Source organism: Puma concolor, chromosome C1, assembly GCF_028749965.1.
Source record: "Puma concolor isolate L17-30 chromosome C1, mPumCon1.1.hap2, whole genome shotgun sequence".
NCBI lineage: Eukaryota > Metazoa > Chordata > Mammalia > Carnivora > Felidae > Puma > Puma concolor.
In genome coordinates this window covers 105,501,993-105,519,137 of record NC_141674.1, presented here as the reverse complement: position 1 = coordinate 105,519,137, position 17,145 = coordinate 105,501,993, and the positions used below count along the sequence as shown (strand labels likewise).

The window sequence follows — 17,145 nt, the reverse complement described above, 5'->3', positions numbered from 1 at the left end:
AGTCTTGCATGTTAGTCATCCATGAACATGTTCAATTTACCTTCATGTCTGCTATTGATTCTAGTTTTTGCTGTTCTTTCGGTTTCTTCTTCTGAAAGTCTTCCATGAGATTCTTTATATTGCTACCAATCTCAGCAAAGTTCAGGTACATATTCTGTGAAAAAGGAAGTTGGAAACAGTTCCAGCAATGAGTCTGACTTCCAGATCATTTAAAAGAAGTGAGAAATGGAAACCAATTTGACAATAAATTTCATATATTGAAAAATAAATAAATAAATAAATAAATAAATAAATAAAATAAAAGAAGTGAGAAAGAATCCCAAAGACAGAATTGAAAGGCAAGAAAATTCCATTATAATGACCAAGTCTGGACACTGGCCAGGACACGGGTGATGAATGCCATTACTATTCTCACAAAGGGCTACAGAAGGGAAGGAAGTAAATAAATCGGGTTCTAATTCTGAGAGTATAAAACTAAATATGTGATTTCTATGGGAAAAAACTGTTAAAGGGTCAGAATCCAAATCTTCTGCCTTCTCTTGAGATGCAGTTTATCTACAGGATGCTTCAACAACCTTCCCCATGAAATCCCATACCTGTTTTCATTCGAACAAGTCAACACCAGCCTTCTTACATAAAAATAATGAAAAACAATGAAAAAAAATTTTAACCTACATTAGTCAACACCGGCCTTCTTACAGAAAAATAATGAAAAACAATGAAAAAAAATTTTAACCTACATTAGCATAGAATTCATCGTTTTCAGCAGATAGGACCACCTCTCTTAAGTCTTTACTGATCCCCGGCACTCTGGAAAGATCAATCCGATTGTTGTTTATGCCCAGTAGTTCATGGACCATGGCCTGATATGTCCACTAAATGAAGAAGTAGGACAGAAAAATTGGTAACTGGTAAAACATGGAAATAGCAAATGTTCAGGAAAACAAAGAAAAACTGGTAACATTCTTAGCAACTAATCTTCTTTACACAGAGGCTCTTTATTTAGTTCAAGTTTTATTAATACTTTGTGTTATACTAAGCATTAAGACTTACTGTAGTTGGTTAAACTAAAAGTCAAAATACTTTTAGAGTTTACACTTTTGGAAGAGGGGCAGCGAGATTAATATTCCTGATAGAAAGAAAACAAATTAGATCTATCATTAGCTCTACTTTTTGCCCGTGAATTAAGAGTATATTTTTGGCTTCACAGATAGGGCTATATTGGTACTGCAGTTACAAGCTGTACCATTTCCTGTACGCTTCTGTGGTTTTCTGCAGCATGAGAAGTGTGTTCTTGCAGATCTGAGTGGTGCTATATTTATCCTGGGAACACTAATATTAACAGAAAAAAACCTTGTAAGTTGATCAAAACACACATATTCAGAAGCTTGCCTCTGTATCCATTTTATTTCCTATTTTTCCTTAACATGAATTGTGAGGAAGGATTGGTTTCCATTCTTACAAAATGTGAACTTATTTGGCAAAAATGGAAAGGAGAAACTCCAAATTTTGCCTTCTCACCATTTATGGAGAATGGGTTACTTTTAGCCCTAGGTCCTTTAGACAAAACTAAGTATTTTCCAGCCAATTACTCTCTAACTCTAGAATCTAAATGCTAGAAAGATTTATACATTTCATCTTAAGCAATATAGATTTATTAAGAAAGAACTTAAGAGGTTATAAAAGAAGGTGTTTAATTTCCGAAAATATTTGCTAAATGAATCCTTAAAAAAGCAAGTTTCATTGGGGTATGTAAATTCAGTACAACAAAATGTTTATGCTTCCATAGGCAGCATCCTGTGCATGCGTCTACCATTAGCACTTACTCTATAATTAAAATTATCAGTTGGAGCACCTGGGTGGCTCAGTCAGTTAAGTGTCCTGAGCTGTAGGTTAAAGTTGGGCCTATATTGTCAAGGCTCTTAGACGCCAAGTTCAGGAGTCTGTATTTAAGCCAGTAGGCAAATGGGAAGCAATGAAGATTTTTGAGTCAAGAGTAAAAAGATCAGAACTGTGCTTTAGGAAAATAATTTAAGGGACGCCTGGGTGGTTCAGTTGGTTAAGCATCCAATTCTTGATTTCGGCTCAGGTCATGATCTTACTGTTTTGTTGGTTCAAGCCCCCCATTGGGCTCCGTGCTGGCAGTGTGGAGCCTGCTTGGGATTCTCTCCCTTCCTCTGCCCCTTCCCCACTTGTGCTCGCTAGCGCACGTGCTCTCTCTCTACATATAAATAAATAAATAAATAAATAAATAAATAAATTTAACAACACTGTGGAATATATTAGAGTGGGAAGAAATTAAAAGTGGAGAATCAAGCCCCTTCTGTTTCAGCAATCTTGGAGCCTGTGAAGGCCTGCTGGGAACAGGATTCCTAAAATGACAAATATGCCTGGAAGGCTATGGTCCAATGCCATTTTTGCTGACCATAAGCAGGGTCTCCAGAACCAGAGGGAGCATACAGCTCTTCTTAAAACTGAAGGTGTTTATGCTCAGAATGAAACTGAATTCTATCTAGGCAAGAGATGTACTTATGTGTACCAAGAAAAGAACAACACAGTGACTCCTGGTGGCGAAACGAAGAAAACCAGAGTAATCTAGGAAAAGGTAGCTCCTATTCAAGGAAACAGCAGCATGGTTCATGTCAGTTCCAAAGCAACCTACCTGCTAAGGCCATTGGACACAGAATCCATGTGATTCTGTATCCTCAAGGACTTAAACTTACTGAAAAGTAAATAAATAAAAGTGTATATCTGTTTTCTTATAAAAAAGGAAAATAAGAAATAAGAGTGAGGAATCAAGTAGATGACTATTTCAGTAATCTTATAAAAGATTAAGGGTTTATGACAAGGTGACAGCAGTATGAATGGGAAATTGCAGATAGACACTGGAAAAGCAGAATCTACAGAACCTAGAAGTTGCCTTGATTAGAGGTGAAGGTGGTGGTAGAAAGGGACAGAAAGGATAAAGCAGAAGAAAGAATCGAAGATGACCGTGGTTGATACCAAAATTATAGGAAATACAAGGCAAAAAAAAGAAAAGCTGAAAATAAGGAGGAGAATACATGGATGACATTGTTCATTTCCACATTGGCATTTTGATGAATACCACATGAAATTGTATTTGTATTATGCTAATAAAGGGTTCTGCACCTGGTTTAGCAATGGGGTGATGGCATCATCGCAACGATCTAAAATAAGCAGCAACGGAGGAACCTCAGTCCGCCGGAATTCAAACAGTTCATATTCTTTAGTTATTACTTGCTGTGGATGATACAGAAAGATGATTTGGTCAACCAATTAGTTACAGACAGAGATGATATAAACATAAAATTAATATATAAAATACACATTTAACAACAGTTCTTTGCATCTTCATAAGCTTTCCAGAAAAGGATTCAAAAGCTTGACAACGTCTGGTAGCGTCCTGTTTAAGAGGTTAGTATTTAAAACTCTATTTTACCAATGGCTTAACTGGATCAAAATAGGTTAAATAGCTTGCAAATTTTTTTTGAGTTAAGCCTAAGAATATCAGCTCTAATTTGTTGCTTTTGGTTTTTTATTACAAATATCTACCTCTTTGCCAGTAAACCTAACATATCACCTCATTGGTTATAGATAAACTATTCCTATAGTTTCTGAAATATGATAAGGAAATGAATGGTCTTTGGAACTGGGGATAGAAAAAGCCATACCTTAACACATTCTGCAAGTCTCTTTGCTGACTCTGATGAAAGCTGATAACGAATCATGGGACACTTCTTCAGAGATAGAAGGAGAGCCGTCAGTCCTTGAGTTGTTCTGGATAGCTGGGCTGGATCCCAATTTCGACCCTTTTTGTTAAAAATATATTATCAGAGAAAATATTTGAATTTTTTCTTACAAGTCCAATTACTTGCTGAATTAACTCCCACCTGATAAACTTATTTTTTTATCCTTTCATTCCATACCTGGCAGCAACCCAAAATATTCAGGGAAAACAAATGTGGATTCACAGCAATGTAATCACCATAAAATTCCTGCAAACGAAGCACAAGATCAGTCATTTGTTTCATAAATTCCAACTGATGATAAAGTAACATTTTCATATGTAATATAATACTATGTGATATAATCAAATTTGAGCAAATGCAGGGGGAGCAATGTGGGGGAATAAAATAATTATAAAATAGTAGCAATAATAATAAATCTTTTAAAAAACAAAAAACAAAGTTGTAGAAGTATAAATATTACATTTCTGGAGACTTCTGTGCACATTTATCAATTAGTAAAATTAAGACACTGCTATAGGATATACAATGTCACACACAGATGAAAAAGAACTTTGCTGTTCAGTGTATTCTTTTTTTTTGTTTTGTTTTAATCCAGTGTATTCTCATGAGGCAGAACATGATTTAAAATAGGTCATTCTTGGGGCTCCTGGGTGGCTGAGTCGGTTGAGTGTCTGACTTTGGCTCACGTCATGATCTCATGGCTTGTGGGTTCGAGACCTGCGTTGGGCTCTGTGCTGGCAGCTTGGAGCCTGGAGCTTGCTTCGGATTCTTCGTCTCCCTCTCTGTCTGCCCCTAACCCACTCGCATCCTGTTTCTCTCTCTCTCAAAGATAAATAAACATTAAAAAAAAATTTTTTTTAATAAAAAAATAAAAATAAAATAGGTCATTCTTTTTCATTCCTTTACCACCTAGCACATCCTTCTGAAAATCCAAAACTCATTTATTTGCTGCCCTATTCTTCGCTTAGGTGATAAATGTATTCAAACATTTGTGATAAATGTATCCAAGAACACTAAAGCGTTTAAGTAAAAGGTAACGTGGTATGTTCTAATGCCACGTATTCTATACCATGCAGAATAAATATTTAGAAGTTACCAAGTTTTAACCTAATGACAAAAGTATGCTTTTTACCTCCCAGACAGAGCAAAATAATCACAAACAGAACTTTAACAAACCTCACTCACATCCTTTACTTTCTATTCTTTTCCAATCAGACACAGCCCTGTAGATGAACATTCTTATAATGTGGTTCATAAAACTAGAAGATATATCTGACCCTGTCCCCAACCCTATGAAACCCTCCTTATCCATGCAATAGGATCCAATACCAGTGCAATCTCCTTATTTGCACTGATTCCTCTAATTTTGTTTTCCCTCAATTTGATACCTCTTACAAACTTTCTAAATATGAGAATAGTTTGATGCAATGCACATTTATTGTGTCTGATCAACAGCCTCCCTTGAGACAGCACTTTTCTTATTTTAGATGCAAATCTTTAAAAAGGGCCAATAACAAGAGATGTGTTAGAGGACCAATACGTTTACCTGAACCTCAGCCACGACTTCCTGTTCATCAGCTTCAGCTAATGACTTCACATCACTCTTGCTGATCACATTACTGAAATCTGAAACAGACATATGAGTTGTGGCTGATTCAAAGGAGATCACCTCGGGGCGCCTGGGTGGCTCAGTCGGTTAAGCGGCCGACTTCAGCTCAGGTCACGATCTCGCAGTCCGTGAGTTCAAGCCCCGCGTCGGGCTCTGGGCTGGTGGCTCGGAGCCTGGAGCCTGCTTCCGATTCTGTGTCTCCCTCTCTCTCTGCCCCTCCCCCGTTCATGCTGTGTCTCTGTCTCAAAAATAAATAAAACGTTAAAAAAAAAAAATTCAAAGGAGATCACCTCTGCTGCAATTAGACGTAAATGGGCTTGACAGTTAAAGCCTAATGACTAAGTGAAGTTTGGTATACATTGTGGTATATGTCAAAGTCAAACACCTTCAAACTGAAATGAGTAGCACAAATATGTTTAAATCCATAAGTCCATAATAATACTTAAAAAAAAAAAAAAAGACCACTATGTAGGCATTGGAGGATAGCAGGAAGCAAGTCCTTAATATTGAAAATAACAAATAATGGAAAGAAGTGCATCTTCTTCCCTCAAATACAAACTGTACCACCAGAGAGAAGACGAGTGGAAATTCCTCTTTATGGAAATATTCCAACTAAAAAACAAAAAAAAAATGATAATGATAGAATTAAAACATCATCATTTTTATCAACCACTAATGAATCAATGATGGACCTGGGCACTGAGCACCAACTGCCGCTGATATCACAGTAAGAGATAATCATCGAAAGCACACAACACTGACTATCAAATATTCTTGCCAAAAAGTAATCAAATCTAAACCTAATTAAGCCTCTATATCCAGGTACCAATTTACAAAACTAGAGGATAGAGGAATATTTTAAACTGCAAAGAATTTGTTAAACCACCCCACGGGGATACAATCGCCAAGATGCAGGCTGTCAGAAACTTTAACAGAACAATGTAGTTTCTTCAATAATAAATTGCCGGGGGGGGGGGGGGGGTGGGTGGGTGGGAAGAGGCGGGGAGAGAGACAGAGAGAGAGAGAGAGAGAAAGAGGAAGAGAGAGAACATCTAAAGAAGATTAAAGAAACTGAAACAACATATCAACCAATAGATATGTGTGGATCTTACTATGATCCTAATTCAAATACAAAAACAGTGGGGGAAAAATAAGAGTTTGAAATTTGAACAATGAATGAGTATTTGAAAACAGGAATCATTTGTCATTATTGGGAATAATAATGGTATCTTTAAAAATGAGTCCTTATCTTTTAGAGATGCACACTGAAATATTTAGGGATGACATATGTCTTATATCTCCTTCAAAATACCATTGGTGTGGAAGTAGGTGGCAGCACCATAGCTAAAACAAGACAGGCTGTGGCAAAGCAATGTTTGAAACTGGGGGATGGGTATACTGGAATTTATTATATTATTGTCTACTTCTGTATATAGTTGAAAACTTCCATAATAGAAATAGTTTTTATTTAAATAAAGGAAGGGAGGAGCCTATCATACAAGATGTTTAGTAGACATAAAAATGCAAAAATGAAATTATAAAAAAATGAGATGAGGGGTGGCTGGGTGGCTCCATCAGTTAAGCATCCGACTCTTGGGTTTCGGCTCAGGTCATGATCTCATAGTTTGTGAGTTCAAGCCCTCCATCGGGTTCTGTGCTGACAGCGAGGAGACTGCTTGGGATTCCCTCTCTGCCTCTCTCTGCCCCTCCCTCACTCATATTCTTTCTCTCAAAATAAAAAAAGAACGAGGAGACTAGGCAGTAGATTTATTATTGGTTATTAGTCTTAACTGCTGTATCAAAGAACTCTTTAGAGGAAAAGGGAGCCTTTCATCTTGTGACCTACTCAATTTTTAACTGAGAGACAGCACAAGAGTGACTCCATTAGGTGTCTGCTTAAATTCAGCAATACAGGGAATCTCTCTCATATACATATATATGTCATTGAGTACAAGTTTCTACACTTTCCTAAGTATCTGGCTTATAGTCACTCTAGAAAACATTTAGCAGTTTCTCTTTTTTTAATTTCTTTTTAATTTTTATTTTTAAATTTCTTTTTTATTTTACTTATTTATTTTTAGAGTTTATTTATTGTTGAGACAGAGAGAGACAGAGCATGAGCCGGGAAGGGGCAGAGAGAGAGGGAGACACAGAATCTGAAGCAGGCTCCAGGCTCTGAGCTGTCAGCACAGAGCCTGATGCAGGGCTCAAACCCATGAACCCGTGAGATCGTGACCTGAGCCAAAGTCAGATGCTTAACCGACTGACCTACCCAGGTGCCCCACAAATATTAATTTTTGGTACCATTATTTATTGTTGCATATTGTTGCATATAGTTACATAGAAAGTATGTATATCTTAGAGTATAATCTAAACCCTAAAAAGCCTTCAAGCAAGCTTTAAAATTTCTCAAATGTCCTACATACTGAGAATTAAGTTTTGTCTTTGTTTTGGAAATGGCACCAGATAAACTATACCTACTAATCCTATAAGGATCAATAATGACATCTAGAGGAGAATGGATGTAACTTCTAAAGCAGAATGTATTACATAAAAAAATAAAAAATCATATAAAATGTATAGTAACTGCAAACCTAATTTATTTCCACGACTGTACCCTCCCCAAACTCCCCCTCACAAATTATGTACATAAGAGGTATCTACTGAATAACTTGTTCTTTCAACCATTACATAAAGTAGCAAGAAGTGTTATGTTTTCATCTGGTATGTAAAATAAATCTTTGCTTTTCCAACACACTCAAGTATATCCTCCCTCCAAGTAATTCAGCTTCTGTGCCTCAGTTCATGAAAGTACAAAATAGGGAATAAGTGTACCCTTTCTTCTTCTTCTTCTTCTTTTTTTTTTTTTTTTTTTTTTTTTGCAGAGGTGGGATGTGAAATTTGGCTACTTACAACTTTTGCCTTGCAAAGAATCTTGAAAGGCAAAGGAAAACTTAAAAAATAATTTTACCTAATCAATGATGAAAAAAGTCACGCTCAGCTTTCTAAAATAGAATGTTAGCCATAAGACTTTTAATACTTTGAAAGGACATTAAAAAAATCAGACTTATATAGAGATGGATTCACTTAACTTATTGATGATATGAAGCACCTAACAGGAAAAAACTATCTAGGATACAGTTACATGATTGAATAGGTGAAATAATATACTTACAAATAAAATATATACTGTATTTTGGTCTCCGGAGCTCTTGAATCAGATAATCCACATTCTCCTAGAAAGGAAAAAATAAATAAACAAATAATATATGAGGAGAACTCATATATTTAAGTAAAAAATTAATAAATATCATCCATTGATTTATTTCAGTATCTAGTGAAAATCTGTGTGCTGAGGTCTAGATTAAGTGTTTGTATATTGCAGGGGTGAGGGCTGGCAGTGAAAAAGAGATACGTTAAGTATTCAGGAATCAACTATAACATTAACTAGCTGTATTACCTTGGCCAAATTAAGATTTAAAAATATTAAAAACACAGGGATGCCTGGGTAGCTTAGTCGGTTAAGCATCCAACTTGAGCTCAGGTCATGATCTCACAGTTTGTGAGTTTGAACCTTGCATCAGGCTCTCTGCCCTCAGCACAGAGCCCGCTTTGGATCCTCTGTCTCCCTCTCTCTCTACCCCTCCCCTGCTCGTGTTCTGTCTCCCAAAAATAAATAAAACATTAAAAAAATATTAAAAACAGAAATGTGGAACTACAACATAAAATTGATAGTAATTCTGCAAATTTGCCTCAGGCTGCTGGCCTGTAAATTATTCATCCAATCAAAATTCTTAAAAAAAATTTTTTTTAATGTTTATTTTTGAGAGACAGAGACAGAGACAGAGCATGAGCAGGGGAGGGGTAGACAGAGAGAGAGGGAGACACAGAATCTAAAAGCAGACTCCAGGCTCTGAGCTGTCAGCACAAAGCCCGACGCGGGGCTCAAACCCACAAGCTGTGAGATCATGACCTGAGCTGAAGTCAGGACGTTCAACTGACTAAGCCACCAGGCGCCCCCTAATCAAAATTCTTATATAGACTATCAAAATGTAGCTAATTCTTTAAAAACCAACATTCAAGAGAAAATATACTTAATTGTATTTACTTTGGCTTTTAACTTATTGGGACCTAAGATTGTACAACTGTAATGTTTGTGAAGTATTTGCACACAGTAGGCTAAGACTACTATTTAAAAATAAATATGAAATCTAGAAGTAAACATAAGAATTCCAATTACTTAAGATCATAATGCAGGTTTTTAATCTATTGTCGATAGAAATTTAACTATTAACAAGTTAAATTTCAATATGAATTTAGTCCCCAATCTAGACATGATATAAAATAGTATTGAATGTTTAAAAAATCACACATTTCTTTAAAGAATTAAAAATAACGTAAGCAATGCACATTACTTGTTAAATGGGTAAAAGGTTTTTAAAATTGTCGTTTAGATTAAAAAATACATTGAAAGTTAACTTTATAATTTTAAGGATAAATCATTTTTAGTTTGAGAGAGTATATATATATATAGCTGTGAAAGAGGTTTTCTCACGAAAAATCTTAGGAAATGGACTAGATGATCTCTAAGATCCCTCTCAGCACCAAAATTTCAAAAGACCTACAAATGTGAAACAACTAGAAATGACTATAATACAGTATTAAAGCATTCATTCATTCAGGAACTGTTTATTGAGGTCCACTATGTAGCAGGCACTGGAGACATAGCAGTGTGAAAAAACAGATATCACCTCTGTTCTCATGGAGCTTACTGCTGGTAGGTAAGACTGATATTAATCACACAAACCATATGAAACTTAGACTATGACAAGCAATAGGGAGAAGACGGTGCTGTAAGTGCTTGTAAGAGGGGGGTTTGGCTTGGTCAGCAAAACCAGGGAAGACTTTCTGGAAGAAGTGAGTAAGATCCAGGTTGAAAGAAGAGTCTGTTCAAAAGTCCTGTGGCATGACAGAATAAAGTGAACTGAAAGATTAATGTATCTAAGAGCAAAAGGGGGAGTGGTTTGAAATGAGGCTGTACAAATGACAGGAACTAGACCATACAGAACCACAATTAAGGAGTTTTGTGTTTAGCATAAAAACAATGAAAAGTCATTGAAGGATTTCAAGTGGGGATGACATGAGCAGATTTGTATTTCAGAAAGTACATAATATACAAGCATGGTAAAACAGCTCATTGGAGTTGGCGAACATGAATATAAAGAAAATATACAGGGGCGCCTGGATGGCTCAGTCAGTGAAGTGTTTGACTTCAGCTCAGGTCATGATCTCACAGTTCGTGAGTTCAAGCCCCACGTCAGACTCTGTGCTGACAGCTCAGAGCCTGGGGCCTCCTTCAGATTCTATGTCTCCCTCTCTCTCTGCCCCTCCCCTGCTCACACTCTCTCTCTCTGACTCTCTCTCTCTCAAAAATAAATATTGAAAAAAAAAAAGGGGAAATATACAAAATAAGCCTGGAATAGTACAGGATTTTTACAGGAGGACTCAAGCTAGATTTATATGATGATGGATGAAGATGGACAGAAGGCTAAAGAACAAATGGAGAATTAGGGGAGGGGAACAAATAGAGAACAGGAATGAGCATGTAGAGGGATGATAAAAAGGCCTAGTTGGCCGTAGTGGAGGAGCAGAGATTGGACACAGGAGGCTGTATACATAAGGGCAGACCAAACCAGCTAAAGGAGGATTTCAAGGACGGAGCTACTAGATATTGATTTAATCATGGAAGTAAAAGTGAGCCATTATATGTTCCTGTGCATAGAGGCAAATAAAATGATACAGACTCAAGATACTGGTGTAGGTATATAAGCGTGCAAGATTAAGTGGCAATGGTGTTCAGTGTAATAGGTATGGAGGTTAATCCAGGAATTAATCCAGGAAGTGATGTGCGTCTCTGGCAGGATAGTGGCTCTGGAAGTGGCTAAGAACCTAAAAGGCATCTTGGAGGAAAAACGGGCTATAAGGAGTGAACTGAGATGTGGAAAGGAGAAAAGTCAAGGTTATAACTCTGATGAAGCTGGTTAAATATGATGCCACAAATGACGATAATACAAATTTATTTTGCCTTCTTAATGCTTTCAGATCATAGTGTTCTGTATTTAGGCAGATGACAGCTCAGTTTATGTAGTACCTTCGTAGGTCGAAGAAAACAAATTGCTTTCAGATGTTTCATGATCTCTCGATTTTGAGAATCAATGCGTTCAAAAAGGTACACTTCTTTCTGAAGAATCTCTGATTGTGTGTATACCATACTCACAATGCCAGTCTGTGAAGAAAAAGAATCAACTAATATTATGCTAGTTAGAAATAATATAAATAAGCAACAATACTTAAGACTTAAAAAATTATTTTTCATTAATACTTAGCTGGATAACTTAAATACTAACATATGTAATAACACTTACTGAGCATCCAAAACATATAGGTAAGGTACCAGGATGAACAACATATTCTCTCTGAACACAATCCATACATTTCCAAAACAAAAAAATTTCCCCATCACCTTAGAGAGTTTTTTAGAAAAATAATTCTGTGACCAACAAATAATAACCTGTCATCTCAGCTTGAGCACTAATAGCTTTATTTTAAAAACACAACGCTGAGTGGAAATAAAAGTCTTCCAAGTGCTCTATCTCACATATTATTTCTTGCCAGAGACATTTAGAAAAGGATTCCTGACTCCAATAAATTGTTCCGGGTTACAAGAAGAAATCTCTGGTAGTAGATGGTAGAGCCATTTAGACCGAAAACCTACTAGACAAGCTTTATACCACCTTTCAGTTCCATCCAGAACTGACCCTCGTTTCAAAACCTTTCATAAATACTAAATCCTACAGCGGAGTGGGAGTAGCTATCGTAAGGGAGGGAGGGTTCCCTCACAAATACTGAGCAAAGCAAACTCACCGTCTCTTTATCCATGAGAAGTACTTTCATACCCGGTCCGCTGTCCTCTATCATTTTGGAAACGTACTGCTTCACAGCAAAAACCACGTTCATGGTAGCGAATTGACAGGTTAGCCCCACAGCCCTTCCCGCCCCCTTTTTTCTGGCTAAATTAACCCCCGGCCTTTTGGCCGGGTCTCGGTGGCTTCCTCCCCGCCCGGCTTCGGCTTCCGGAAGTCCGGGCAACGGCGGTGCTGGGAGTTGTAGTTCCGCTGCGCGGCGCGGGCGATCCAGCCTCCCGGCGGAACGGAAAAATCCCGCTGAGACCCCTGGGCTGCGACGCTCGGCAGTGATTCGCCGCCACGCACCGCCAGCCTAGAGGTGTGTGAGGCCTGGACTCGGACCTGCCGGCCGTGGTTCCAGGGTGCCCCGGCTGCGGCCGCAAGCCTCTCTTGCTGGCTTGGGGAGAGGGTAGCCCCTCGCGTGGTGGAGGAACTTGGCGTAAGGCTGGCTTGGAGGCAAGAACAGCAGAGTGTGGCCGTGGTCGCTGTTTGCCACGAATATTTTCCTGGGGGCAGTGAAGGATTAAGGGAAGAGAGATGGCGTAATGCGCTCGGCCGATCGGGAAGGTATTTGCTAAGTAATGGCCGAAGTTCGTCCTCCCCGGCTTCACCGTGTCTTTAACAAGACGAGGACAGTACTCTTGCAAAGTGAGGCCCGACTTGGTTTTCCGAAGAGTGAGGAGCATGTGAAATTGAATATTTGTTGAATGAAGGAGCAAAAGGAATGCCCTTGAGGGATGTTTTAGGACAGGCCTCAGATCCTCCCGGAGGGCCTGGAGCTGAGTCGGCCGCGGGGACTGGCAGCACGGGCGAGCGACCCCAGGTTCGGCACCCTGGGGGATTGGACTCTGCGGGCTCCTGCTCGAGCGGGGAGCGAGGGACCTGTGACGCTGACACTGCGGGCAGGAGCCTAGTTAACAGTCAGAAATGGGTAGGGGGTACGTATGCACTAGGGCTACAGCAAAGTGGCGTGGGGATTGTAAGGGAAAACACATTTTGATTTAAGAAACAAAAACTTAGCAGCAAAATGAATCTTAAAGCCATCAACTTCTTTTTTTTTTTTTTTTTTAATTTTTTTTTAATTTTTTTTTTTCAACGTTTATTTATTTTTGGGACAGGGAGAGACAGAGCATGAACGGGGGAGGGTCAGAGAGAGAGGGAGACAGAGAATCGGAAACAGGCTCCAGGCTCTGAGCCATCAGCCCAGAGCCTGACGCGGGGCTCGAACTCACGGACCGCAAGATCGTGACCTGGCTGAAGTCGGACGCTTAACCGACCGCGCCACCCAGGCGCCCCAAAGCCATCAACTTCTAAACGTCTGCAATTGTGTTTATACTCCAAAGGTCTTCTCTTTTTTTTTATTTTATTTTATTTTTTATTTTTTATTTTTATTTTTATTTTTTCAAAGGTCTTCTCTTTATCATGCCATTTCTCGAAAAGGAGGAAAAATGTTAGTTCTCCCCCCCCCCCCCCCCCGCACCTTTACGTTGGGGAATTGAAAAATCAGGAAGATAATAAGAAACAAGAATCTACAACTATAATTGCTTGTCAATATTTCCATTAAAATAATGACCATTGTTGGGGTCTGTTTAATCAATAGTTTCAACATTACCAAATCAATCATTCTTTCGTTATATTTTAAGAAGGATTCAATTACAACTAGACCCAGAGCACATTAACATTACTCTGGCTATTAAGATTACTTTATAAAACTTTATATCGGATAATCAAATCCTTTCAGGGAGATGGGAAGCCACTTGAAATATCCTAGATGTTTGTCACTTCTGAAATTGTGAAGAATGTGTCTTATTTTCTTTTCAACTTTTCTACCGTGTAAATAAAACTTCCCATTGGGCTTTTATCCATTTTTGAGTTATGTTTTGAAAGAAAAGTTAAAATGAAAATGTGAACTTTAAAGGGATACAAATGAGAAAAATCTAACATATGAAAATTCTATTTATTAATTTAAAATATTACTTAAAAACTTAAATACATTAAATATTTAAAATACATTACAATTTAAAATATAGAAAACAGTGAACCAGTGAAACACCTGCAAATCTTGTAAGTTAATCAATGTTTGAAAATTCACCACTTTCCTGTGTCCCTTGGTTTTTGTTTTTTCTTACCTATAATTTAGACTTCAGTATAAGATTGTTTTCCATTTTATACATTTTTTTTTAGAAGAAACAAGGAAAGTCTTGTCTATGAAATTTGTGCTTTATTAGGCAGTAGTCAATCTGGAGGCAATACATGGCAAGAAACTGCATTCTTTATTTATAGTTGGACAATTCTAACATTTTAAAGGAGATGGAAAATGCCTATTTTGACAAGGCTTAGCAATTCATTCCATTGCCCAGGAAGTTCCATGATATCAGTGGCACTGTTATTTTGTACATTGATAAGATATGGAATGTAAACATTTTGTACCAAAGTTGTGATGTATTTAAAGGATGCTGTGATAGTCCTAAAGTTTGAGAGCCTATTCCCTTTCTGAAGAAAACTACAAAAGCCATTTTAAATGTCTCCAGATTAAGAACTTTGTATCTCTCTCTAAAATTAGGACTGGCACCAATGATAAAGTCCAAACTCTTGCTTTGAGACTCATCCAGGATATACCCAGAGTAATTTGTTTGGTTGTAGGCAAGACACAGCAAATTCAGAAGCCAATATGAAGTGCCTTACTTATTTCTTTGTTTAAATTTACAGTGTAAGTAAACTGTAATAACAAATATTTTCAATAATAAAGGCTTCTCAATTAAAAAATAATGACATTCTTCAATTATGATTGCATTAATTATAAAAGTTTCTAATGTGATTACTTAAAAGTTACTTTTGCTTAGGTCCAAGAAATCAATGCTTTAAGGGTACAAAACAGGAAGTTAAAAAATACTGTATTTACATTTGTGCATTTTGTGTAGACTTGTAAATATGTGTGTAAGTGAAATAAACAGGAATGATTACCTGAATAATTACGTGTGCTCCAACTTTCTACAAAGTGTAATGTAATGTAATAATAAAATAATATAGAGGTTTAACTACCCATTTGATATTTAATTAAAATCATGTTTTTCCTGGGGCGCCTGGGTGGCGCAGTCGGTTAAGCGTCCGACTTCAGCCAGGTCACGATCTCGCGGTCCGGGAGTTCGAGCCCCGCGTCGGGCTCTGGGCTGATGGCTCAGAGCCTGGAGCCTGTTTCCGATTCTGTGTCTCCCTCTCTCTCTGCCCCTCCCCCGTTCATGCTCTGTCTCTCTCTGTCCCAAAAATAAATAAACGTTGAAAAAAAAAAATTAAAAAAAAAAATCATGTTTTTCCTGCAGAAGAACTCAAAGTTTGATATAAGACAAAGGATACGTAAATAAGCTTCAGTATAATTATAATTAATTGTATGGCTAACTCTTAGTTATCTTAGATTATTAATTATCTACTATTGTTCTTTGTTGCTGTGTGTTAACATTTCCCCAACAAGCCCTGGATAGGAGAGAAGTAAAGATGAAATTCAGTGAGACTTAGGTATTAGATTTCCTACTTGTTAGCAATTGAAAAAGTATTTGGAGAAAGAATGACAGTATTGCCCAGTGTCAGACAACTAGTCCCTGTGCAGTGTTCTTTAACCTCTAACCATTTTCTCATCTGATAAATGGTAATGATTTACTTTAGGAAATTGTGAGAACTTAATGAAATAATGTGCAGAAAAAAAGTGTCTGGTACATACTAAATGCTCAGTAAGTATCAGCTTTAATTATTTGAAATCAAAAGGTAAACATACCTTTTAGCTTATTTTTTTACATAAGATGTATTTTATTCCCCTTTGACAAGAAAATTTTTATTTTTATTTTTTTTTAATTTTTTTTTTCCAAAGTTTATTTATTTTTGAGACAGAGAGAGACAGAGCATGAACGGGGGAGGGGCAGAGAGAGAGAGGGAGACACAGAATCGGAAACAGGCTCCAGGCTCCGAGCCATCAGCCCAGAGCCTGATGCGGGGCTCGAACTCCCGGACCGCGAGATCGTGACCTGGCTGAAGTCGGACGCTTAACCGACTGCGCCACCCAGGCGCCCGACAAGAAAATTTTTAAATGTGGTCAATTTCAGAATTTGTAAACGACAGCTTCCAAATATAATTTCCATAATAAGTTTATCTTGCATTATCATACAGTAATAGAAGTGTTGATGGGAAGAATTGGGCTGCTCTTTCATAATTTGTAAACCATACAATTTTCACAGAGAGAAAACTTAGGAAAAATATGCTTCAAGTTACTTAGTGATTACCCCACTTCAAATCAAACAGCATTTGTTAAGTTTTTGTCACAGTTGGTAGTTTAGTACTGAACTTTATGGCAGCAAAAACATTGAATTGCTTTAAATCATTAAGTAAAAATTATGTGCACGGAGAGTCCTGTCTGCACATTGAGTAGTTTGCATGGTTTCACCTTTCTGATGGTGATGTTAACTTTGATCACTTGGTTAGTGGTCTTTGCTGGGTTTCTCCACTGTAAAATTATTTTTCTCCTTGTAATTAATAAATATGTGGAAATAGATAAAGGGAATTAAGAGGTAAAAACTTCCAGTTATAAATAAGTCATGGAGATGAAAAGTACAGCATAAAGAATATAGTTCATAATAACGTAATCGTGTACGGTGACAGATGGTGACGACACATCATTATGAGCATTAGTAATGTAGAGAATTGTCGAATCAATATGTTGTACACCTGAAACTAATATAACATTGTATGTCAGTTATGCTTCGATTAAAAAAATCTAGGGGTGCCTGAGTGGCTCAGTCAATTAAGCGTCCAA

At 37.4% G+C, this 17,145-nt stretch overlaps 1 protein-coding gene, 1 long non-coding RNA gene and 1 pseudogene across 6 annotated transcripts in view; 2 read left to right on the top strand and 1 right to left on the bottom strand.

Moving 5' to 3' along the window:
• VPS45 (vacuolar protein sorting 45 homolog) overlaps positions 1-12,501 on the bottom strand; it is a 66,929-nt gene extending 54,428 nt beyond the window's left edge. For 2 of the 5 annotated variants that reach the window (XM_086718076.1, XM_086718078.1), the window contains exons 1-9: positions 12,304-12,501; positions 11,531-11,665; positions 8,555-8,615; positions 5,317-5,396; positions 3,948-4,016; positions 3,693-3,830; positions 3,151-3,261; positions 741-875; positions 41-154 (exon numbers count right to left, since the gene is read on the bottom strand). In XM_086718076.1, the coding sequence (XP_086574202.1) occupies positions 41-154; positions 741-875; positions 3,151-3,261; positions 3,693-3,830; positions 3,948-4,016; positions 5,317-5,396; positions 8,555-8,615; positions 11,531-11,665; positions 12,304-12,396 (936 nt within the window). In that variant the 5' untranslated portion in view covers positions 12,397-12,501. Of the gene's footprint in view, positions 1-40; positions 155-740; positions 876-3,150; positions 3,262-3,692; positions 3,831-3,947; positions 4,017-5,316; positions 5,397-8,554; positions 8,616-11,530; positions 11,686-12,303 lie in introns of all 5 variants that reach the window. The other 3 variants (XM_086718079.1, XM_025931342.2, XM_086718077.1) reach the window with 3 other exon arrangements.
• On the top strand, positions 2,343-2,784 carry LOC147578342 (large ribosomal subunit protein eL33 pseudogene; annotated as a pseudogene).
• Positions 12,502-13,637: 1,136 nt separating the features above from the next.
• Positions 13,638-15,382, top strand: LOC147578341 (uncharacterized). The gene is made up of 2 exons (XR_015255083.1): positions 13,638-13,687; positions 13,753-15,382. It is a non-coding gene; the product is annotated as an uncharacterized LOC147578341 (long non-coding RNA).
• Positions 15,383-17,145: the final 1,763 nt, after the last annotated feature.